This window comes from Taeniopygia guttata, chromosome 2, assembly GCF_048771995.1.
Source record: "Taeniopygia guttata chromosome 2, bTaeGut7.mat, whole genome shotgun sequence".
NCBI classification, from domain to species: Eukaryota; Metazoa; Chordata; class Aves; order Passeriformes; family Estrildidae; genus Taeniopygia; species Taeniopygia guttata.
Window position 1 is genome coordinate 135,495,584 of NC_133026.1, and position 25,774 is coordinate 135,521,357.

General features: G+C 33.5%; 1 protein-coding gene across 4 annotated transcripts in view; it reads right to left on the reverse strand.

Moving 5' to 3' along the window:
* Positions 1-18,476: 18,476 nt before the first annotated feature.
* CSMD3 (CUB and Sushi multiple domains 3) overlaps positions 18,477-25,774 on the reverse strand; it is a 574,229-nt gene continuing 566,931 nt past the window's right edge. For all 4 annotated transcript variants that reach the window (XM_032747038.3, XM_032747036.3, XM_032747040.3 and 1 more), the window contains 3 exons: positions 25,081-25,168; positions 22,008-22,143; positions 18,477-20,644 (listed from right to left, as the gene is read on the reverse strand). In XM_032747038.3, coding sequence (XP_032602929.2) covers positions 20,485-20,644; positions 22,008-22,143; positions 25,081-25,168 — 384 coding nt within the window. In that variant the 3' untranslated portion in view covers positions 18,477-20,484. The remainder of the gene's footprint in view (positions 20,645-22,007; positions 22,144-25,080; positions 25,169-25,774) is intronic.

Below are 25,774 nucleotides of genomic sequence, written 5' to 3' on the forward strand. Positions count from 1 at the left end.
TTTAAAAAGGGAAAAAGGATGATACAGGGAGCTACAGGTCAGTCAGCCTTGCCTCTATGCCCAGCAAGATCATGAAGCAGATCCTCCTGGATCCTTCATGTAAAGGTACATAGAAAATGAGGAGGTGATTGGTAAAGAGAAAATCATGCCTGACAAATATGGCAATATCCTATGATGATCTACCAATCCTTACAGTGATGGTAGATAAGGGGAGAGCAACAGATGTCATCTACCCAGTCTTGTGAAGAGCATTTGACACTTTTCCATATGACATTCTTGTCTCTGGTGGTAAAAGGAATTGTCTGGATTGTGTTACTCAGTGGCTCAATGTCCAAGTGGAGACCAGTGAGGAGTGGCATTCCTTAGGACCTGGTGCTGTTTAAAATCTTTGTTGGTGATATGGGCCGTGGAATTGACTGCACGCCCAGCAAAAACAGTGTGGCCAGCAGGTCAGTAGAGGCGACTCCTCTACTCTTGTGAGACTATCCCTGTGTCCAGCTCTGGGACCCCCTAATATATGAAGGAACTGGGCATGTTGGAGTGAGTCCTGAGGAGGAACGTGGATGATCAAAGAGCTGGAATATCTCTCCTATAAAAATATGCTGAATGAGTTGAGCTTGTTTAATCTGAAGTAAAGGAAGAATTTATAACAGCTTTAGAGTACATAAAAGGGGGCCACAAGAGAATTGGAGAGGGTCTTTTGCAAGGACAAGTAATGATAGAACAAGGAGTAGTGACTTTAAACAGAAAGTACGTTTAGGTTAGATGTTAGAAAAAAAATCTTTATTGAGAGGTTGGGGCACTGGAAAAGGTTGCCCAGAGAACCTGCCCCACCCCTGAACATGTCAAGGTCAGTTGAATGGCCTTCTGGGAAGCCGGGTCTAGTGGAAGGCCAAGGGCACAGGGAGTGGAATGAATGTCCCTTCCAACCCCAAACATTCTATGATGCTACCTATGATTATCTATCCTCTTTTTCTTTATAGCATTTGATTTAATAAATGATGTTTATATGAATACAGAGTCTGAATGTCTTTCTTACTGAGGTCATGATGGACACTAACACTGGTACATTGCAATAGTTTTAAGCTTGAACTCTGGATTTGGTCAGCTGCATTCTTGCTTGGTCTACAGCAATGTACATCCATTGTAATGTGGTAGTAAGATGCAACAGAACAGAAAAAGTTAATCCATAAGATACTGTTTGATGACCACATCAAATATGTAATTCTGGCTGTTTCCTATTATTTCCCCTTGCATGTCAAAAGAAAGTACTTCATGCTAAATTCTTCATATTCTTTCGTCATTGTTCTGCAGGTAAATGACAATTTGACCAACTCTATAATGGTCATTTATAGATTTGAATAGCTATTTAAGACTCATAAGTCTTGAATAATAGCATCCCTGTGAGAATTAGCCTACAATATTGCCTATGAATGAGTATGCATTATTGTAATATTCATCCTTCACTAGGCTTGAGAGGGAGAACGGTACAAATAAAGCACACAGCTTTGCTAAATTATGCTACATTCATAAAAAGTTATTTTTGCAATTTCTATGTAAATAGACTGCTCTCTGTGGAGAAAATGTGTGGAACAAGGATGGACAAGCGAATGCATCTCTACATGACTAGTATCTTCAGGTCAAAGGCTTTTAAAACTAATTACCTTCACAGTTTCAGGGCAGAAGTCAGATCTTGGCAATGTTAATGGAAATATGCCCACAGACTGGAAATTTGGGTGGTAGGATCTGCTCAAAATTGAGCAGATTGGATTTTACATTGGTAAGTCTGCATTTCAATAAATTTCACAGATTCAATTCAGATTTTTATTTCTTGTCATTTTTTTGAAGAATAGGGTGGATGATGTTCAAATTTATGTATTATTTATATATTTTTGATGTTCAAATGTATGTATTATTAAGAGGCCCTGAATGTGTATGTGTGAATATCCAGAGGAAAAAAGTAAAATACTATTACTTTCAATTTCTATGTGCTGAATCTCTTGCAATTATAGGTTCTCAGATTTTGACTCTGACATTGTAGCTTGAGTTAGCTCCCTTCATTTTCCAAAGCAGAATTGAAACTTTATGTTATTTGTGTTTAAATAATTCACTGGTAGTTTGTTTGTACTTTTTAAATCCTATTGCTCCTTGGAAGTCTCAATTCTTCCATAAAGCAGCCCTATCTAACTTTTCTCTTCACAAAAAACAATTTCTGGTCTATATGACTTCTGTCAATCCTTCCTGGACTTCCCCCACTTAGCTGTATCCTGAAAATATCTGACTTTAAAGGGATGCACTAATCTGTGTCAATGCTGTGGGATAAGCTATTTATGACAATTTTATAAATGTGGCCATATCCCAGTACCATGTAAGACTATTTTGATAGACAAAATTGAGATTATGAATAAACTACCGAATTCCAGTATATCTATATCTAGCCAACTGTCATAGGGTTGCTCACATGTATTGCTGAAAGATGGAACTATCTGCTAACAACTTGTAGTCTGTATTAAGATGGAAGCAGGGCTATGTCTACATGGCTTTGAGAGACTTCTCTAGTAATTAAAGAGTATGATTCACGAATACAGGAGAAATATTTTAAATTTGAAGGGTTGGAAGAGCTGTATTCAGTATTTCAATAACTTTCTGGCAATATCTTGTATTCACAGGAAATTATTTTTAAGAATGTATGAAAGTACCAGATGACTGAAAAATTAAGAAGATGATATTCAAAAGGACTTGAGGGAATGAGCCTGGCAGCTGTATGGTGAATAGGTCATCACTAATCATAGACTAGCAAATGAAAAAGCCATAAATTTGTCAAAAGAAGTCACATCAATATATAAGAGTCAGACATACAAGATACTTAAAACGTTATTCATAAACTCTGATGAACACCTTTTTATTGTAAAGGACATGAGAGTTAGAGTATTTGATTGGAACTAGAAAAGAGGAGGAAGAATATTAATCAAAGTGATTAATCACTGTGATATGTTTATAATGGTTGGTCCGGAGTAGAATTGATGTTAGAAATATTTGTGTAAAAATTCTTAGCAAAATCTGAGAAGGTAGTCAAGAGCTCTGAAGAATTGAATAAAACTTCTGATATGGTGTTACGAATGGACATGAGGGTTTAGATAAGTCCTTGCATTTTGCCTAGGCCTCTGGCAGCAGGCAATAGCTTTATTGAGGTGGCCAGCACCCCAAAACCCACTCTCATTCAGCCATTTAATAATGGCTGATTCAGTGTGTTATAAAATGAATTATTTGTTTAATAGACATAAAACTAACAGACCTAAGACTTACACTAATACTACACAGTCATAAAGACAAAAATAAAACTACTAGTAGGTATGAGGTTAAAGGCATCTATTAATTTTAGAGCTGGAGAAGAAATAATATAACTTAGGATTCAATGTATCTTACCATCCAGTAGTTGATAGGGCACACATCAAGCTCCTTTCCTTCAGTCCCCAGGAAAGTAACCACAGAATCTGCATCCAAACTCTAGGGAGACGTTTTGAACATTTCAGGGTGTAAGAGGTTTCTGCCTCTGTGATAACACTTGTGTCTTTTATAGTTAGTAAAACAGTGTCTGTCGGCCAAGAATATTTATTTACCTCTTCCTACAGCTGCTCTCCAGACTAAGATGTTGATTCTTAGCTGAGGCCTGAGCTCTTTTGACACCAGAGATGACCCCTTGCTGGCCTTTCAGCCTGGGTTATCTCTTATGCACCAACTAGCTGTGGTAGAGAGGAGGGGGGCAAAGGGGTTAGACGGCCTGCCACATATGGACAGTGATAGATAAAATTCCAAGTTAAAAATGGCAAGGCCAGTCATAAATTTTGCTCAGAAAAAACCTTGCAAAATACAAAGCAGTGTCTGGAAAAACATATATTTATTGTAAGCTCATAATTTTTTTTTATTTGTTTTATGGTAGAGATTATTGAGAAATTATTCTAGTAAAAAATTCCATTGCCCAGCAATGGAATGAAGATGAAATTAAGACCACATTGAATTATTGGAAATGTCACTGTTTTTCCTCTACCTCATTCTGAAAATAAATGGTCCTGTACACTGTCATGTGTAAGAGGCCTAACCAGACAAGTCATTGGTTTGAATCAGTGTAAGCCTCCATTCTCATATTCATATACAAATCTTTTCCCTACCTTTTACCAATGTTTTGGCTACCTACTTATCTTTTATTATCTCCTTTATTATCCTTTATTATCTACTTTCTTCATTGTCAGTCTAGGGAATTAGGAAAGGGAAAACAATTGATAAAAGCACAAAAAAATAAGAATACATAATATTTTTTGTTTTTACCAGTAACCTTGCCACTCCAAATTATCACAGTTGATATATAAATTCAAGGGAATAAAACCAAATACAAGGCACTTACCTCTACCAGTTTTACAGGATAGTTATATAATGTATCTGTGATTTTCTTTCTTCATTTTTAACATGCCATGAACTCAAAAACCTGTAAATATGTCTGAAAAAAGTTTAGATACACAGATAAAATAGCTGGTGTCACCCAAGACACCGCAAATAGCTGTAAAACTACAAGTGTATTAAAATGGCACTCAGTACAGATAAATATGAACTATATTGAAAACAAAACCATAAACTATCAGAGCAAAAATGAGAGGAAAATACTTTGTTAATTTAAGCTCACTTAATAGTTCAGGTTTCTTCCTAGGCAGAAACAGATTGCACTAATACAGTGAACAAAAGTACTATTACTAACCTTGTCATCACCATTTATCATTTTCAACCATCTGCAAATCACTTAGCCATCTGCCTCTTCAGGTCCATGAATTTAAAAAATGAAAACACAATAATACAAACATTTACAAAGTTAAATATCTTGAGGAAAAAATATGCATTACATATATAGTGTGTGTTTGGTTTAATTTTTTTTAAATTTTCTTTTTTAATCTTTAAATATTATTTCTAGAAGACATACAGTACAACTACTGGAAAAATTCTGTCACACTTAGCCCTATTATGACAGAAGCACTGCCTTGGGCTTAGGGTTAGTGGCTGGGTTCAGGAAAACACAGAGCTACTTTTGCAAAACAGAGCTGGCATGGCACTATGAATGAGAACAGCAGGCTTCCAAAGAGCCCCAGCCATGTAAGATTCTTCCTTGGAACCATGGCTGGAGCTTTGGCTAAAGCACAAGGTTCAAGTTAGGGTTTAGAGAAAGCGAAAGCATCTCTTTATCTTGTGATATCCTGTGACTTATTTTTATTTATTTGGATAGCATTTTGCAGCACGGCAACACTTTTGCTTTAGAATGCCTATGCTGTTAGTCTCATATATTTTTACTCATTCTCATGCACCCATGCATTTATATTTTGTTTTTTAATGTGATGCATGGGAAATACATAACTGCTGTCTTTGAGTCACCTTGTCCTGTTTCCATGTCTTGTTTGTTGGCTTATTTTAAAGAAACTAAAACTCAATTCTCAGTTGAGAAAATAATATTAATTTCAATACTTGACAAATATTATCTAATAATATTGTAAACAAAACCTTAAGAACTGATCAGTGTTAATTCTGATTAACGTACTTCAATAAATGTTAATAAAATCATAGTCACAACTGTGGAATTGTGTTATTATATGTTCTATTATGTGTAAGGTCACTCCATGTAAACCTTAAGAACGGATCAGCGTTAATTCTGATTAACGTACTTCAATAAATGTTAATAAAATCATAGTCACAACAAATTACACATTTGTGCCACTCTATATGGAAAGTCCATTAAACTTGAGGTAAAGCACAACATCTACAAAAGATGAACATCTTCATAATCTTTTTCATTGTCACTTGCTGCACTGGTGAGAGCTTGTGAGGAATGCTCATGTGGGACTGTTTCTCCTTTCCCAAGAAGGGCACTTGGGAAGAGCTATCCCTTTTCAGTTTCCTCCATCTCCCTGTCTCTCTCCCCTTCTCTCTGTTAATTTTGTGGGCATTGGGTTGTTTTTTTTTTTGATGTTGGTGTTGATGTATCTGTCACTATAGTCTCCATTCAGACTTCTGCACATGAGACTCCTGCAGTCACATTTGTGTAGCAGAAATGTTATGCAACTGCGTTTTTCTCTGGACAATAGTTATGTGTTTTCTAAAGGTTAGCAGAAAAGTTAGTGTTAGGTTGGACAAAAACAACAGTGTGAGTGGGAGTGGAGGTGAAATTAAAGGAAAGCTTTGAAAGCTTTCCAAAATGTTTTAGTATTATTTCTCATTCATATAGATTTTCATTCATTTTTCCCTACTTTCAGCCAACTAAAGGGCTTAATTTTTTTTTCAAGTTTTGTGTAATTTTTCATGCTCTTTAGATAAGTGCATTTTAAACTCAGTGTCGTTATCTAGGAAAGAAATAGTATTACATTCACTGCAATGTCTCCTAGAATCTTTGTCTTTCTGAACTACAATGGCCGAATCAAATATCTATTAAAAGCCATTTGAAATACAGTGTTGGTTTTATAAGTACATATATGATTTTCTATACGAACTATTAATACAGACTCACAGAATCATAGAATGGGATTTTAAATGGGTAGCGACACTTGTCACTATCTGTGCTCCATCTAGCCTGATTTTGAACACTTCCAGGGATGGGACATCCCCAGCTTCTCTGGAAAACCAGTTCCAGTGCCTCAATACTGTCAAAAGTAAAGATTTTTCTCCTAATATTTACTGCAAACTTGCCCTCTTTTAGTTTGAAGTCATTCCCTTTTGTCCTACATGTCCTTGTTTATGGTCTCCATCTTTGTTGGAGGCTCTCTTAAGGTACTGGAAGGCTCCAGTTAGATCAACCCTGAAGTGTTCTCTTTTCCAGAGGCTGAATAAATCCAATTCTCTCAGCCTTTCCTTGTATGAGAGTTACTCCAGACTTCTAATCATCCTGGTGGCCTCCTCTGGACTTTTTCCAACAGGTCCATGTTTTTATTGTACTGAGGACCCCAGAGCTGGACATGGTACTTGAGGTGGAGTCTACACCAGAATGGACAAGAGGGGCAGATTCACCTTCCTCCACCTCCTCCATGCTGCTTTTGATGCAGCCCAAGATATGTTTGGCTTTCTAGACTGCAAGTGCACATTCCTATCTCATGTCCAAGCCCTCATCCAGCAGCACTCCCAAGCCCTTCTTGACAAGGCTGTTGTTGAACTCTTTATCTCTCAGCCCGCATGGATACTCGGGGTTTCCCCAACTCACACAGAGCACCTTGTACTTGGTTTTTTGAAACTTCATGAGATTCTCATGGACCCATTTCTTGAGATTGTCCAGGTCTCTCTGGACAGATTTCATCCTCCAGGTGTGCTAACAGCACCACTCAGCTTGGTGTCTTCTGCGAACTTGCTGAGGGTGCACTCAATCCCTTTGTCCATGTAACTAATGAATATATTAAATTACGCTGGTCCCAGTACAGAGCCTGAGGGACACCAGCTGTCACCGATGTCCATTGGGATGCAGAGCTATCGACCACTACGGTCTGGGTGCAACTGTCCAATCAATTTCCTATGCATCTAACAGTCCCCTCATTGAATCAATCTTTCTACAGTTTAGAGGGAGGAATGCTGTGGGGGATCATGGTAAAGGCTTTACAGAAGTCCAGAAAACTGATATCTGCAGTGCTTCCCTTGCCACTGATGCAGTCATTCCATCATAGAAAGCCATTAAGTTGGTCAGTCAGGACTTGCCCTTGGTGAATCCCTCCTGGCTGTCTCAAATCACCTCCCTGTCCTCCATGTGCCTTAGCATAGCTTCTAGCTAAACAACACGAAATTGCTATTAAAATGCCACCTCTCAGGATTTTTTCCATATTTACAGAAACACTGATTATCAATAGTGATGACAAGTTCTATTTTCTCATTTCTTTTTCTGTTATAAGGTTGAAATTAGAGTAGACTTTCTTAAAGACCTTGATAAATGCTAAATGATATATTTCTGAAGTTTCTCAATAATGTATTCACTCCTAACAAGGTTTTATTGCATTTATATTCAGACCTTTGAAAAAAGTACAGTGTTGGAGAATATCAGCACAGAATATGAACCTAAGTGTAATGCACTTATTACTTATCTTCATGGACAGCATGTTTTACCTTTTCTTTCTGGAATTAGAATCTTAGAGGAGCTCTCTAAAATGATGCAAAGCTGCAAATCAAAGGTTGTAATAATGGAAACTTGTAACATCCTGCTCTTTTCTGTATATATCAACAATGACTCAAGCTGTTGAATCATACTTAGGGACAAGGTCACCTTGGTCACATTCCACACAGCAGTATAGATCCCCACTGAAAAAACTTAACTGAATTCAAGACAATTACACCTTTTTATCTCAAAAGGTATTTATAATCAAAATCAAGTTCTCCTGCATACAAAATAAAGATTAACAAATGTAAAGATGGTTAGGCAGCATGCAGAATAGTGTCATGATGAGAAATTTCTCAGACCTTTATCAGAAATTTATCAGGGCTTTTGAGCTTTGAATAATAAAGTCTAGCACAGGGTGAAAATCTTGATTCTATAAATACTCTATGGAAAAATTTCATCAAAGGTAATTTGGGTTATGGAAATGAGTATAAGAAGTCTGAATAAAGAATCCTCAGACTTTTGAATGCCAGTTTTGAATTTAGCTCCATTACAGGACAATATACCACAGGCCTTGTGGTATAGCATAATATAATCTATACAGTGTTTACATTAATCCACTTCATGGATAATCTTCAAAAGTTGATGAGAATCTTACACTTCAGAAAGACCTGTATAATTTTATTTATCTAACATTATCCAGGATAACTGTATTCCTGGAAATATTGTTTCCAGGAACTGTAAACATATAAAATTAGGCATTTCACTTTTTGTGTAATAATTGTATACAATTTTCCTAAAAATTTTTGAAATTGACATCCATCTGGGATTTTTAAATCCCAGACTTATTTTTTGTCTTTTTTTTCCATTTCAATTATTTGTATCAACATTTTATAATAAATTCAATTAGCTATTTTGTTAAATACTAAATTCTTTTAGTAGTTTGCTTTATGTAGTTGTTAATAAATTTTCTGTCTCACAAATCCATGTTTTTAGTGAAGTATGGAGTAATTAGTAGAGCTATTACTAGTTGATTTATTCATTATTTAAAGGCCAGAAAAAAACACAAAAAATTATAATAAGAAGAAAGAACCCTAAAATTATAACATAATTTTTGAAATGTTTTTTTAAAATATGTCCTTTTAAAAATCTTACAATGCCTTTATAGACACTAGATAATCCAGCACTGTGCTGTTTTGATAGTTATTCCATATGAAATTGTGTGCTTTCCTTCACATACTTACCCATTCTAAGCTTCATTTACATAAAAGTGACTGGTAACTTCCCCACCTGTTAAGGAAATTCAGAGATAATAATAATAACAATAATAACAATAATAATGAGATAACGTTGCAGGGATTTATCATTATAAATGAGCATTCTAAAATTCTTCAGACAAAAATTACCCCCAGTCTACAAACTATTTCTTTTAGTCAGCTCTCTAACCATTCCTGACTGCAGTCAGTCAGTTTGGGGTGAAAAATAGAAGAAAAAAATGACTGTTGCTGTTCTTTATCATTTTCCTGATACTCTGCTCAAATTTTGGAGGAATGGAAGAAGGAGGAAGGGAAATTTCCAGAGATTTATTTCTGACAGGAAAATTTGTTTAATGTGACACCATAGGCATTCTAATATATATGGAACAGCAAAAAATTAAAATTTCAAGTTTCTTTGAAGAAACAAGTATTTGGGTCCTTTGTTACAGAAAGAATGCTTAGAACCATGCTATTTTCTAATCAAGATAATTGATAACTAGTGAAGAAATATTGCCTAGATATCTCTTTGCAAATATTTACTGTATTTCAGAGACTCCTGCTTAATACATTCCCGAGGTTCACAAATGTTCAAAATTTTGCAGTAAACCTTCTAATCACTTTATTCTCTTTCCATGATCATTGAAAAGATGAAATTGATCTGAAATTATACATTCCTTTTTCAGTCACAGAAAGCAAAGATATTCCTGATATCTTAAATTATGAAACTGTGTACATACCTCTCTGAAAGGGATTTGATCAGAAAAGCCACCAGCTGCTTGTGAGTAATTAATTTTTCTCTTATTATCTTTTTCTCTGATATATTTTTCTCCAGGTCAATGCTAAACTGTTTGTTTTAAATGTCTATATTTATTGAAATAAAATATATTTCTTGATATATTCAGTGCAAATGAATTCTCTATGTGCAATTTTATTCACTATTTTGTATAGCAACTCTTTTGCTATGAGGACATGAATTAAATTACAAAGTTTCATATTGCAGAGTTTGACAAAGTCATACTGTAGCCCTGTCAAGACAGATATTTTCTTATGGTACTTTTTACTATAATAAGTAAATTAATCTTGCTCTTGAACAGAATTTAGTGGACATCTTTTGTTGTCCCATAATGCCCAACTATTGCCTGAAGTATCTTCCCTGTTCAATTAATTCCCTTCTTTGCTTTTCCTTCTGATGTCTCCAGTGGGTTAGTTTTCCCGATGTGATCCAGAAATGAATGCAGAATGTGCCAAAGCAATGAGGAAGTACTGTTCTGTTAACTATGGTGGAACATTTGTTCACGCAACTAGAGATCTTTTCTATGATCTCTATACTTTTTAATTTTTCCTTTAATCTTATAAAATACTGTGGGTGGTCAGCATCATTTTTTACTAGCCACTATGGAAGAAGTCAAGAGGAATAGAGATACTGTCATGAAAGTTCACAGCTTGTAGGATCAGGCTTACATGAAGCAAAACAAAAGATCTGTCTTCTCAGAAAAGGTTACCAAGTGAAAGTAGATTAAAAAAACCAAAACAAAAGTCACAAAAACTCCACAGCCTGCTTCTTCATAAGCTAAAGCTGGGATGCTAAAGCTGTAACTGGTTAACATTAATATTTTAATCTTTTCTAAGGAAAAAAAAAAAGTATACTTTCACTCTTTCACTATAGTTTTCTGGAAGCAGAGTTTGTTGTTTTTAAAATGCTACAATCCTCCTGGTGCTAAATAAAAATCTTAAAGTAGAACATTGGACAAAAGTCAATGTATTCTTTGACCTGCGTGTCCTTTGGTCAGTTCACTACTTGGAGACCATTAGCAAAGAGCAGTGCAGACACTTTCATAATTCTGTGCACCACATCAGCCTTTGCTGTACTTTTATGGAGTCTTTCCAGGAGAGTCTTTGTCATCGTGCCATCTGCTGCGTGGGCCATGGGATTTAACTGCCAGAGCCGATGGATGTATTCCATACACACTGCAAGCAAGGCACACATGGGATTTCCCCATTGAGGAATGCCAGTGACTCATGACTTCTACCTGATGACTCTTCAGCTGTTCTTCAGTGATGAGATCTGCCAAGAGGTGCATTTGGCTTGGGGAAAATCAAGCAGTGAAACTGTCATCCAAACCAGCCTGTGTGTTTTCTAAAGTGTATATGTAGGCTGCTACTTTAAGTGCAATTGGTGGAATATCTTCTTTTTTTTTTTTTTTTTTTTTTCAGGGAGACAAGGAACTCAGCTGCTGGATAATCTAAATAGAAAAGAGGAAAAAGGAACATCTCCAGTCAATAATATGTGGGGGATTTTGATTCTTAGACCTATAAAGGCTTCATGAGATAGTTTAACTGTGTCTGTTTTGTTTTTAATTTGAGGTGATATAATTACTTCTGGTAAAAATCTTACCATTTAAATATATTTTATCGACACTCTTTGCTAATTTATAGGGTGTAAAAATTGGTAAAGTGATTGTGGCTGGTTTTTCTTCCTGATGACAGCAGCAAGGAAATTTATTTTCCACCTGCACTCACATAAAATGTACAATTCTGTGTGTCCCTAAATTTAATTGCCCACTTAAATAAGATGTTATAATAAGACATTGCCTACATATAGTGCTAAAGTTAAATAAGACAAGAACATCTTCTTCAGACTTTTTTTATGTGTCAGTTGAACCCTAATACTTCCTGTCTTAAGAGAATTACAGAGACAAAGACTTATAGAATAGTTATTATTAGAAGGAGCTTTGAAGATCATCTAGCTCCATCTTCTCTGTTCAATTTATGTACTTGATTTTATATAATGTTATTCAGTTTTGACATGCTACCAACTCAAGAACAAAATAAGAAACTGGGGGATGGAAATAGACAGAGGTACACTATAGTCACAACAGTAAAATGATGTGAAAAAAATTGTCAGCCTGCCATGGTTTGTTTTTGTATCCTTTTTTTTGTTTGGTTTTTTTCCTTGTGTTTTTTTGTTTGATTGGTTTTGCTTGGTTTGGTTTGTTTTTTTTTTCCTTCAGCTTTTTTCTCTTACCTACTTCTGAAGATTCCCCTAAAGCTTAATGTTTCATGCCTCAAATAAACAGGAAAGTACGCTGCCTAGATGATATAACACTGAAGGCTATTATTTTGCCTGGCTGAAAAATAAAAATTAATACTTTTATCATTTCCAAGTATATTTCCTAGTGACAGTTTGGAATAAAAAGTTGGGAAATTAGAAGGAATACAAAGTTTAAGGTGTATTATTTAGTTTTTATTTCTCATTATTCAACTCTTAGTAACTCTTAATAAACTAAATTAATTTTCTCTGAGTCAAGTCTGTCTTCTTTGTTACTTGTTCTTGGTATTTGGGAGAGGATTTCTCCCTGTCCTTATCTTAATCCACAAGCTTTTTGTTATATTGTTTTTTCCCTGCACAGGTGATGAGTGGAGCAATACAGTGGCTTTGGTGGGAGCCTGACATCACCCAAGGTCAACCCAGCACATGTGATTTTCTTGCATATGACACATGATGGTGCACCCTGGTCTCAGCAGCAACAAAGATAGCACACTGTGATGATGACCTCTCCAGTGCTTTTTAAAGTAACCCTAGCTTTTTCTAACTTTTCTCTACTTTTCCTTTCTCTTTCCCTCTATTACTATTAAATAAAAATGTATCAATTTTTGGCATCAATATTTAATCTCATTTAGTTTTGGTCTTGTTTATTGGGAATATTTTGTACCTTCAAAGTTTTCTATTTGTAATATTCCTAACTATTATAACTGCAGCTTTCCATTATTGCACAATAGTTAAGTCTTAATTTGAAGTTTTAAAAATTGAGTAGAAAGAAATACTGGGATTTTATGTATATTTTCATTCTGAGGACTTACAGTTTTGTTTCTATAGCTAACACAAGTTACATCTCAAGAGAGACCATTTTCACAAAACCATTTTCTTCCCCCCAGAATTTGTTGCTCTGTCCAAACACAAATATTTTACAAAAGCAGTTTAAATGCCAGCACAATGCTGCCAGAAACTTGTTAGTTTCATTTAGTACTTAGAGAGTCTCAGCACCCAGACTCTAGAAGTCAAGGACTGGACGGTATTTGTGGACAGCAAGCACTCTCAAGAGAGTAATATGCAGATTGTGATTCTAACTGGACACATATCTCCTCTCTAAAAAAGCCTCTGAAAATTCAAAACCTGGAATGGAATTGTTTTCTTGCTGATTTTCATGGACCTTTTTATGACTAGGTAGCAGAACTGACAGTCTGCTCTCTTTTATGATTGATATTAATGTATCGCTTACAACTGCTATATGGACATCCTAGATTTCTTATTGTTCACATTGCGCAACAGCATCGAATCATAGAATCATTTAGGTTGGAAAGACCCTTACAGTCATCAAGTCCAACAGCAGATGTATTATCTGTTCACCAGTGTCTCAGCTAGGGAAAGATTTGGCTGATAGTGCTCTTTTTTAGACTTTCATTTTGGTTTCATTTTCGTGCTTACTAAGAAAGCAGCAGTTAAAAACACTGGAAAGAAGAAAATACTTTATCATTCAGCACCATATTCTGCCAATTTCATATATGGAAAAGAAGAGAATTTTGTTTTGTTTTCTTATGACCTAGTTCTTGTATGTTAAAAAATGGAAAAGAATAGATGGATATGGAATAGAAAAGAAATGGAAAAGAATAGAATAGATAAAAGAAGGCATACAGCACATTACTTTCTGTTGCATCATATTTCTGCACTGCAGAAGAGTAGGGTTCATATCTCTTGTATCTTTCTAAAATCTAAATTTAGTTGGGAAAATAAAGCTAGCTATGTCAGGGTCATGGCATCGCACATAAGCAGGTATCCAAGCCTTACCCTTAAAAAACCCAAGAACTATGATAAAGTACAGAATGTCATGTAGCTATTTTTATTGTGGTATAAGGAAACTATTACAATTTTTAGAATGGAAGAATAGAGTTAAAGCAAGAAGGCTAGAATTACCCTACTACACTAAAAAGATCATTAAAAGTTTTTAAGTTTTTTTTTAAATGAGGCTAATAATAATTTCTGGTACACAGATTTCTGTAGATGTCTATTAATGCTATGGTAGTTGTTACAGTACCTTTTTCTATTAATTTAAGATGAAACATATGTTAATTCAGACATTGGATACTCGTTACTGTTATAAATCAATATAATGCAAATATACTATAATTGGAAGCAATAAATGTTTTATGAGGATCCTCCACTTGCAAAATTAACTTAGCCACGTAACTAAAAAAATATAAGAATATATAAAAATTTACATTTTGTATCTATATTTATTAGGCAATATGAAATATATATATATAATCTACATACTGCATATGCTTCCTATGCTGTGTAGAGTAGTTTACCAGTTATAAATTATATATTTATATAGTGTATATTCTATATTGTATAAATTTTGTCTTTCCATTAAAAAGAATAGAGAAAATTTCACCATACCTTTCTTGATTTCAAATTAGATATGTGTATGGATAAATTTGGTCTATTATTTACTGTATAGTATCTATATACTCTGTGTACACATAAATATACATCCAGCATATGTAAATATATACTCATCAGTGTCTTCTGTCTCCTTATATGAGACATTCCCCTTAACTGTCTCCTCAACTATCAGCTCTTTACTTTCTTTAATTGCTTTTGTCACTTTACATGTTTCTCTGGAGCCCATGGCTGTGGTGAGGACAATTGCCTGTTCTCATTAATTTTACTTGTGCTATTTAATCTCTTTCTCAGAGAGAAATTGACAATTTATCTTAGCTCATTCACATGTGGTATCAATTTCTTTACTGAAGAAAGCTCTGGAAAGCTCTCTACTCCAGGCCAATTATACTAATTTTGCTTTATACTAATGAGAAAATCCACCATCATTTTATGTTAAATTACAGCCATGACTGATGAGGCACATCTAGACTTTTTTAGATATGGTTAGAGATAATCTGTATCACATTGACATGGCTTCAGCATACAGAGAAGATATACAATTCTATACTTTGAAAGGTGAACATGCAACTAAAGCATAAAATTCTGGAGCAGTTAATGTGGTTTTTATCTTAAGTGCATGTTTAGTTTATGTTTAGTTAGTTTAATTTTAGTTTAGTTAGTTTAGTTAGTTTAGTTAGTTATGTTTAGTTAGTTTAGTTTTAGTTTAGTGCATGTTGTTTATGAAAACAACAGGTTTTCATAAAATGATGGGACCTACATTTCATAACTATTACTACACTTACTCCTAGTTCAACAAATCAGGATATTTTGTTGTCTTTGTTTCAGAAACAAGAATATAATCAATGGGAACACAGCTACTTCTTTGTAGAATATGCTACTATATTTTATACAAAAAAATACAATGTATTTTTTTTGTGTAATCAAATGATAATTTAATATAGGTTCTGCATAATATATGACATTAAAATTATTAAAAATTATTTTACTGAGCTATTAGTTATTTCACTTATTTACTACATAAGGAAATTAAAGATTAATAATTTTTCATTGTCCTAACATTTTCCTATTTCGATTTTCCTGTCACTTAAGACATCAGTACATAGATGATGAAGAAAATGATCAGGCAATGGGAGACAGTCTGAAACTAAGTGCAGAAATGACAGGACTTCATTTGCGTAACATCTGTGACCACAAAAACGTTATGGAAAATAAATATACAGAACAGGAATCTTAAATCCTACTTTCGTTCCTAAGCATTGTATCATGCTTGTCTCATGGGAGCAATCTCCTGTGTAAGAAAAGATTATTTCCTAGAGCAAGGTAGAAAAGGAGGTGAATACAGTTTACCAGAAAACCAACCTAGTGCATATTTCCTCTTGTATAATTGAACTTTTGCCAACCAAATCAAAATTAAATCACAGAAACACATAGAAATGAAAGGAAAGTTAGGGATTTTGAGGGATGCTATGTGGATTTTCTGATGTACCATGAAAGGCTAGTAAAACTACAAGAAACATGTGTAACAGAGCTCTGGAATTTGGTGGCTGAATTTACTATTGCTTAAATAGTCTTCCAGGATCTTCATATACATATATCAATCCCCACTGAAAATCTGAAATTATAAAATGTTTTCATAAATTAAACTAACAAAGACTGTGGAGCTTTAATATAATAAATTATGTAAGTCATATTTTTCTCCAACTCTGATCGCCCTATAAATAAAGATGCTGCAACACATATGGACTTAATAACAATGACTTGGGTACAGGCTCACTTTATTTCCATTAGCTTTCAATAGAAAACTATAGGATTTATAACCATTAAGCCATTTCCTTGACAAGAACAGCTTGTTCCACTTTTGTCAAAGAATTCCTCCATATTAATCTGTCTTCATATCAACTGCAGTTCTGTTTCACAAACCAAAGTAAAATATGAGAATTTAAGCTCAATTTTATAATGCTTCTGAGAAATTCTACTAGACTGCTATTTTGGTGAGTGTAGTTGAAATTGTGTGGTTTCTGGATTCCTGCAACAAACCAGATCACGGTGAGATTTAATGGCATGTACTGGACAAGATGGATCTTGACATGAAAATAATATAGAAATAAAAGGGCTCAATGTTTTAGAATCTTAGAGAAATTTTTAATCCTCAATCCATAATATTGTACAAGCTGTCTTAATCTTGAAAAGACTCACAGAGTTGCATGACAATTTCTATTCATGCACATTTTCTCTGTGTACTCTCTTTGCTTGAATAAGGTAGCCAAAGTGATGTCTTCTATTCAGCCATCTTCCCAAGAAAAAAAAAGACTGTGAGTAGACTGTGCCAAAAACTTCCAATGAACCATCCAAAACTTGGAATTCCATCTGTCAGAATGAAAATTTACCACTTTGCTACTAGAAAAATCAAAGACTTCACACATAAGTTAGAAATCAAACATGTCAGGAACTACAGGCACAAAAAACCACCCCAAACAAGAATCTTCCTCTGTGACACGCCCCCCCCCCAAAAAAAAACCCAACAAAAAACAAACAAGAAAACCCCCAAAAAACAAAACAAAAACAAAAACCCACAAACAAACAAACAAAGAGATATAAAACAAAATCAAACACACTAACCAAACCCCAAATTCATTCTATTATGCATAGGGCAGTTTCATATCAATGAAGTCAATAATAGAACTCTTGAAAAGTGCAAACTGGGTATATTAGCTAAACTAATTAACATAATTGTGGAACTAATTTGATATTAGTTTATTTACTGTTATATTTTGGAACATATAAAGCATAAACAAAAATTGAAGAGCTTAACTTCATATTCTAGTTTGGCTACTGTAAACAGGATTTTTTTTGTTTTGCAGAGTGAACCAATTTGCTCTAGAACACCACCTCCTCCCCCTCAAAAACATAATCCTGGTGCTTTTTACACTGAATCCATGCTTCTTTCTCTAATGTATTTAACAACACAGTTTTCAGCAATTTCAACATGGACCTGAATTGGCATTTTTAATTTATATAGAGCATCAGATTCACAAATGAATTTCAAACTACTTCCCCCATGTCCCCATTCTATAACTAGCATTTCAGATCAGGATTTGCCATCCACTTTCCATGCTTGTAAGTGAAAGGGGTCATTAAAAGACAGTTTCAATATTATATTAATATAATTAACATCCTTCCTTCCAGTTCAATGTCACTAAAAGAATCACTGGGGGTTTTTGATGCCAGAAAATATTGTATGCACTGGTACTGTCCTGCCCATTTTTGAGAAAAGGTAGGAAAATAATATACAAAGGTTATCTACAATCTTGGCGAATGCTACATTTTTCTGTAGTTCTTTTTTCTTTTAATTTTTTTCCTGCACTTTCCACTGGGTTGACAATGGTAGGCCTATTTTTCTGTAAAACTGCTTCTTCAAGTAAAACCAAATATTAATTTTAGAAAATAAATAGCTTTAAACATTGTGTTCATAAATTATTTTTGAAAGCAATCTGAATCTTACAATTTCACCTAAAATTTGCAGAAAGATTCAGGAAAATTAACGTGATTTTAAGACCCACAGGAACACCAAATTTGAATTCTTAATCTGGTTATTTTCTCATCTTCCCAACTTAAATAAATTTAAAGCTCAACTTCCAAAGAAGAGACGTGGTTAAAAAAAGCAATTGTCCGGTTTTATTTTGTTTACATTGCACTGAAAATTTACATCATACTTTTACAAATCCTTTTTCATAAAAATATACTTCTTTACAAAAGTGTATGCATTAATATAAGAGGAGTAGCCAGTTGCAGAAGAAACATTTTAAACGATCTCAAATGTATTAACCTTAACATTAATGAATGAATAATAGTTATTGCAGTCATTTGAATAAACAAGAATAAATAACAACCAATGGTATAAATATAAAACAGCATCCTTTTAGTAGAATACAGTTTGATAGAGTTGTATGAATATTCAAAACAAAGTGTTGTAAAATGATTTATAAGAAATTCATCAAACATTATAGAAATCCAAGCAGCAGTCCTGGGTACAATGATTTTTGGTAGGCACTCTCTATTACGGTAATAAAAAGGTTATTTTCACAGAATTATGAATGTCTGAAAGGGACAATAACAGATAATTCACACTGGCTAACACACAGCATTTGTGAGTCATGCTATGAATGGAAGACAATGACCTACACCAAATAAATTACTAAGTTCTTGCTGAATAATCCTGATATGAAATAACTGTAAAACTAAAAACTGCATTTCTTTAATAGTGATTCTGGAATGTCTAAAACTTGTATTTGAGGGCTGTGGAATCTGAATTGTCCCTAAGATGAATGGATTGTCCCTAATAAACTCATGGCTTTATATATATATTTTTTTTTTTTCATTGCACTATGGTAATATATTCAATTTTAAATGAGCTGTAAGGATTTGTTTCCATAGAGTGTGAAATATATAGATAAAATAGATGTGAAAAAAACAGTATTTCCAAATGATAACTTCCTGTTTCCTTGTAGATAGGATCCAAAGCTCATTGAAGTCTCTTAGAATTCATCAATTTCAAAGGGATCACATCATGCTTTGTGCATATATTTTGTCAAAATGCTGAAAAAACAAACAGCTGGAATATGGTCTAATTTTAAGTAACATGGAGTGGAAAATGGAATCCTATTTTTGTCGGCATTTCATTATTAATATTACTGTAAACTGCACTTTTTAATAGGAAATATTAAATTATTTTTTAACTTTTTAAACAAATGTAAGATGGTCACTCCTGAATGTTTTTCAACATTAAAGGAACATAGTCACATACAAAATTCTATTCTTATTAGAGTCTTCATTGTAAAATTTGTCTAGATATATGATTGACAAAAGAAATATATAAACATTATGATTTGTGGGTATTGTTAATAGAAACAGAGAAAATAAGCTTGACTTGGAACATGAAAATAAAACAAGATGTAAAGCAGGGAAGAAAATTCATTTTATAAGGACATGAAATTTTAATTTTTTCTGTGATATGAAGAGTAATTTATACTTGCTGATTTCTAAATACTACATCCTGGGCTCAGAAATTCAACTATTCTGAAAAAAATAAGATTACTCAGAAATTCAACTGTTCTGAGCAAAATAAAATACTTAATGGACTGAAAAAGGAAAGTAGATACAAACTCATGAGAAAGATGTAGCATATGACTGTTAAAGAGAAATCAGTGACCTATTGTCTCCTGTAAGTATAGCTCTTATTTTCTACCTATATCTTCTTTTTTTTTTAACCCAGTCTCTCTATTATAGTTTTTATAAAGCACAGAATACTGATAGTGGATGCTCCTCCAATATATGCAAATATGTTTTATGTTTTAGAATAACCTCCTTTTTTAAAAAAGCAAATAAACTGTGAGTAGCACTCATGGAGTGCAGCAAAATTTTTTAAAACTCTCCGTGGCATACACAAAGAAGAATTCTGATCCAGTTTATGAAAAACAAAATTAAAACAAAATAACTACAACCCAGACTTGCCTATCATCCTCAGGAAAAGGTGACCCACTAGATCCTGAAAAGTGTGCTTTAATTTTTTTTAATTTCTTTTTTTTTTTTTTTTAAGCAGTGAACTGTGTGTACTGTATTGTGTGTCAAATTCCCAGACTTTGAAGAAAAATCATTACTGATTATACCATTGTGCAAACAGTGTTCAAATTTGGGTCAAATCGTACTGCTTTTCCTTCCACTGACTTTGCATTTGTGTCATACATGGGGTTTTCAAAAGCAGCTTGTCCATTATTATTTTCATGTACAGAGCATCCTGTGTACTGTGTTTTAGGTGCAGTCCTGTAGAAAAAAAGACAGAACATTTGAAACTGCAGTTTTCCTTAATATAGTTTAAGAATCAGAACAGAGTTTAGCTCCAAATTAAAATTACAGGAGCTAAATATGACATCTTGATTTTTTTACAATATTTATGTTAATACTGTCTTTATTGATGTTTAAGGCCTTTATGATTCCTTGGAAATAACGTTCCTTAGAAACTCAGTTAACAACCTTAGAAGAGGCTATCTGTTGTTATTGTATCCATTATCAATTATCCAAGTTGTTATCCATTCCACTTCGATAATCAGACTATAAAAAGTACAACAAAATCTTGTAAAGACACAGCAATTCCCCAGACAGATGACTGAGCTTTCCTTTTTCCCTCTGGAGACTCAGCAATTTTACCAAGAATAAGTTTATAGCTGACATGACCTCTTTTTCACTAAATAGCTCAAAATACCAGAGTTCAAACCCTTAAAAGTGTTTGATCTACATCGCTATACAAAATGCATACTATATTGTAAGTCATCAATAAAAAAAGCCAAGAAAAATGCTTACAGCATACAGCTGATAGCAAATACATTAAAAATTACATGGGAAATTTTTCATATGCTGGTGCAGCTGAAAACAAGTAGTGCTAATTAAAAATGGTTTATACTAATATTATCCTGTAACATATATTACTAGTAGCATTGTCAGACTATTAGATGTAAATCACCATTTTAGCAGTTATCATGCAATGAACTGTTTAGGCATTAAAGGAATTAAGGTTTCTTTAGCCATCAAATGCTTTAAAGTTACAGGAGAAGCTTACTTCATCCAAATAATTAATACTAATCTCAGTAACATGAAAAAAGCTGATATTTTAGACTGATGAAACTGAAAAGGTTAGTGGCTATTTAACATAATTGCATATGAACTAATTGTTTCAGATGCAGAAAGTTTCACAATGAAATTTCTTAATGACATGTTTGCATACATAGTTGTATGCAAATAAACTGGTCAGGCATTAAGATAAATTACTCAGGATATGACTCAATTCTGCCAAATGAAAAAAAGAATAAAGGCAATTTATTGTAAATACACAAAGATTCTACCACTTATATTATTCAGCATATACCAATAATTTACAGCATCTATTTTATCATGAAGAAATAAATTTATAAGATTTTAAATAGGTAGGAGTGAAAGTACAGCACCATATAATAAACTCATCTCTTATTTATTATACCAGATATTAATAGACATAGGAAAAACTGTCTACCTGCATATTTTGCAAAGCCTTTGTTGTTTTACAGAAAACTTTATTTACACTAGCAAAAACTGAAGACAAAAAAAAATCACCAACACTTAGAGGAATTCTGTATATATAATTTGTACTTACCTTTGTTTATAAAGATAAAAGCCAAAACCAGCAAATATAAGGGCAAAGAAAGGCACAAGGATAGCAATGGCCACTGAACTACTATTTGTACCATGTGGTTGATTAGAAGAATTTGAACCCTCAGACATGTTAAGACCTAAAAAAAAAGAAAAAACAAGTAATATAATATACATGTCTGTCATCAGCAGCACATACTACTCCATAATCTTTGGATTCAATAAAACCTTGTTACTGGATCATTAACACATGTTCTGCTGCATACATACAGCCGTATGCTGAGGCCACCTGGAATTTGAGAATATTCCATATTCTGATCAATATGTGATTGCCACATATTGGCAGAACAATGCACCTACTCTGGTACAGTAAATATCTTACAGCATAATTCTGCATGGGATTCAACTTTTGTATGTAAGGAAAACACATTACTGTACTGTGATATGAAAAGTCAAATTTATAATAATGCATATGTTAGATTGATTATATTACTGGTTTTATTTGTATATTTCAGCAAGTAATAAATACTACATTTATAAAACTCAAACATACTATCAAGGAAAAGGTTAATCACCTGAAAAGAAGAACTGAAAACTCATTACTTCCTTAGGTGCTGCTCTTGATACAGAGTGAAAGAGATAGGAACAATTTTGAATAATTAAAACCAGATATTGATAAAAAAATATAAATATGACCTCCTGCATGGCTGAAGAATGTATTATCTACATAGACAAGTGTGAGAGATGGTCCAAAGTTTCCCACATTTGCCTCATGACTGTCACAAGGACCCTGAAGACTCCTGTCAGAAGCTCTGGCCTGGCCGAGGTGGACGCTTGCCAAGTGACTATTTGCAGGTGCACTCGCTGTGCTTTCACAGAATGCTGCATTCAAACAGGTTGTGACTGTATGGCAGCACCTGCTTCACAGACCAAGGGGCTCTTCACAATGGCCCGTCAATCTTGCCCGCCTTCTGGACAGATGCCACTTGCTTTGGCTAAGGACTATATAAACTGTAAACTTTTGGGAAAACTTTGGTTAACGCCCATGGACAATGGCAAATCCACGTGGCTGGACCATTGAGGATCTCATCTCGGATGGTGGTAGCTATATTCCCCTTCCTCTCTTTTCTCTATATTCTTTATTTCTTTTTTCTGTCCCCTCTATTGCATTTGCTGTTGGTACCTCAATAAAGGTGAATTTGTTGTGATTAAACTGATAGACCCCTGCTGTTTGCCTTTTTGCACTTTTAGGATAGGTTAACGAACCATCACCCCACACAAGCGGATCGTGACAAGTTATACCTCTTTTAAATGTGAAGAAAGGTTATAACAATGACCCAGACATTATAAAAAAAATTCTTTACAAAAAGGTGTTTGGGCATTGGAATAGGCTGGCCAAGGAAGTGGTGGAGTCACCAGCCCTGGAGGTATTTAAAGAAAGATGGGATGTGGCACTCATGGCTTAGTCAATAAGGTGATGTTAGGTCATAGGTTGGACTTGATGGTCTCCAAAGACTTTTCCAAAGTAATTGATTCTGTAATTCTCTAATGCATCTTCAAATCTAATTTTCAAGATTTTAACTGGATCGTTTATGAAGCTCTTAGGTCATAATGTTTTCTGAATTTCTTGACTGTATAAGACAATATACAGAAATTTTTAAAAAAACAAACAAAACACAAAAAAGGCCCCAAATAACCATCCATGACTGAGATCTCAAACAACCAACCATTTGAGGAAAGTTGTGTGAGAATACCAGTCAAAAAAATTTATTTCAGAGATGCTGATTTTGAGTTTGTGTGCATGAAATAATGAAGTGATAAGCATACTAAACAAAATCTGTTCAAAAATTGTGAATCTCTTTTTAGCGATATTATTGATTATATTATTTACAATTAAATCCTGTATAGAATTTGACTCTTAATCATTATTTTCCTCAAAGTTATACACCAATAAAAATTATCTTCCATATATATTAGAAAAGAATCTCAAGCATATAATCCAAAAATTAAATGAAGAAATATAATTTTTTGTAATAATCTATCAAAACAATTTGCCAAGGAAGTCTTGCATTTAATTTTTCTTAGATGACTTTAAAATATTTTAAAGAAATGAATAAAAGTAAATAAATTATTATATTAATCTAAAGAAAACATTTCTTGATAAAGATATTTCTAAAAATCTAGCAAAGTAATTTGCATATAAAATCACAGTGAAAAAAAGATCAGTATATTTTACTGTGACTTAGAACTGTGAAAGAGAAAAATTTGACTTTTGAATTCGTCTTTCCATCACATTAAGGAATTGAAGAATTTCCTGATTTTACTGAAACAAAATAAGAAGGAACAATACTTTGTGGCTGAAAGAACATAATTTTTCATCTACATATAGGAATTTTACCTGAAGGTAAGAACTTTATCTACTTTATATACTACTTTATACTACTAAAGAGAAAGTCCTCTTCTAAGGCATTCCCAACACTATTTTATCATTTAAAATTCAGTATAAACTAAATAGAAATTCTCATGTAAGGAGAAATATTACAGTTCTTAAGACAACATTAGAAAAGAAAATGAACTTCTTTTCTTAAATAGCACAACAGAATGTTGTGAGTTCCATTACTCATGACATAAACACTTACCAAGACTTTTTTATTCTTAAAAATAATGTAAGTATTTGCCTGCAAATATTTAGCAGTTTCCCTCTTCTAACAAATGTTTAGGTGAGATGGTGTTTCAGCACCATAAGCAAGAAATCAGTTTCTCAAAGCATTCTACAACATGGGTTTTCTAGATAGCTGTTAGGATATGAAACTAAATGCATTTTACACATAATTGGGTATAAAATTGCTCAAAATATTACAAATTAGTATGAATACTAAGCAGTAGATTGCAAGTCATCCATAGCTCCTTCCAACTTATTTGTAACTACCACTTTAATGACAGTTTAAAGATATTAATATCTCAGTATTCTATGAAATATCAATTCTGTACCATCCTGCAGATGCCCTCATACTACTGGATATAAGAAAACTGAATATGGAACAATGAACTAGCAAAGAAGTAGAATTTTTGAATACCTATTCTTTGAAGCCCAAATTGTCCATAATCTTTACCCTGGATGAATCCTTGAAAAACATATGTTGCTCCATCAGGTTCAGCAGAAACCTGTAAACAAAAAATACTTTGAATTAAATAGGGAAAACTTTGCTGGAAGTTGAATGTTATCTATTTGATAGGGAGATCTTCGATTCTATATACTAATATGCCTCACTGGTTTTTGTTATTCCCCATTATAAACACCCTCTTTTTCTAGGATATTTATATATAAAGTTCAAAAGAAAACACAGGACTGTTATAGGCACAAATTAGGCATGGTGATTTATGGTCACATATGACACCTTATACTACCTTTAACTGTATTTTTTTAAAAACACAAATACCTAAATTTTCTAGTAGTTTAAATGTAAGTATTATACTTCATAGTTTTCTGTTTTCTTAGGAAGTAGATTGAAGAAGTTATATTGCATATAATCTTAAGGATGAAAGTATTGAGGTTTTAATAGCTAGTTTTAAACTAAATAAAAAACCTCAAATTAATTGAAAATTCTTTTGATTTTTCTCAGTGCCTGTCCCAAAGAGCACTTAATTATATAGCCATGGACCAGAAGAATATTGAATAAGATTTTGGTACAAGGGCAAAATATGCTAGTATAAACTAAAAGACTTGTGGGAGTGAGGGGATGGTTATGATCCCATTATTATCTTTCTTAT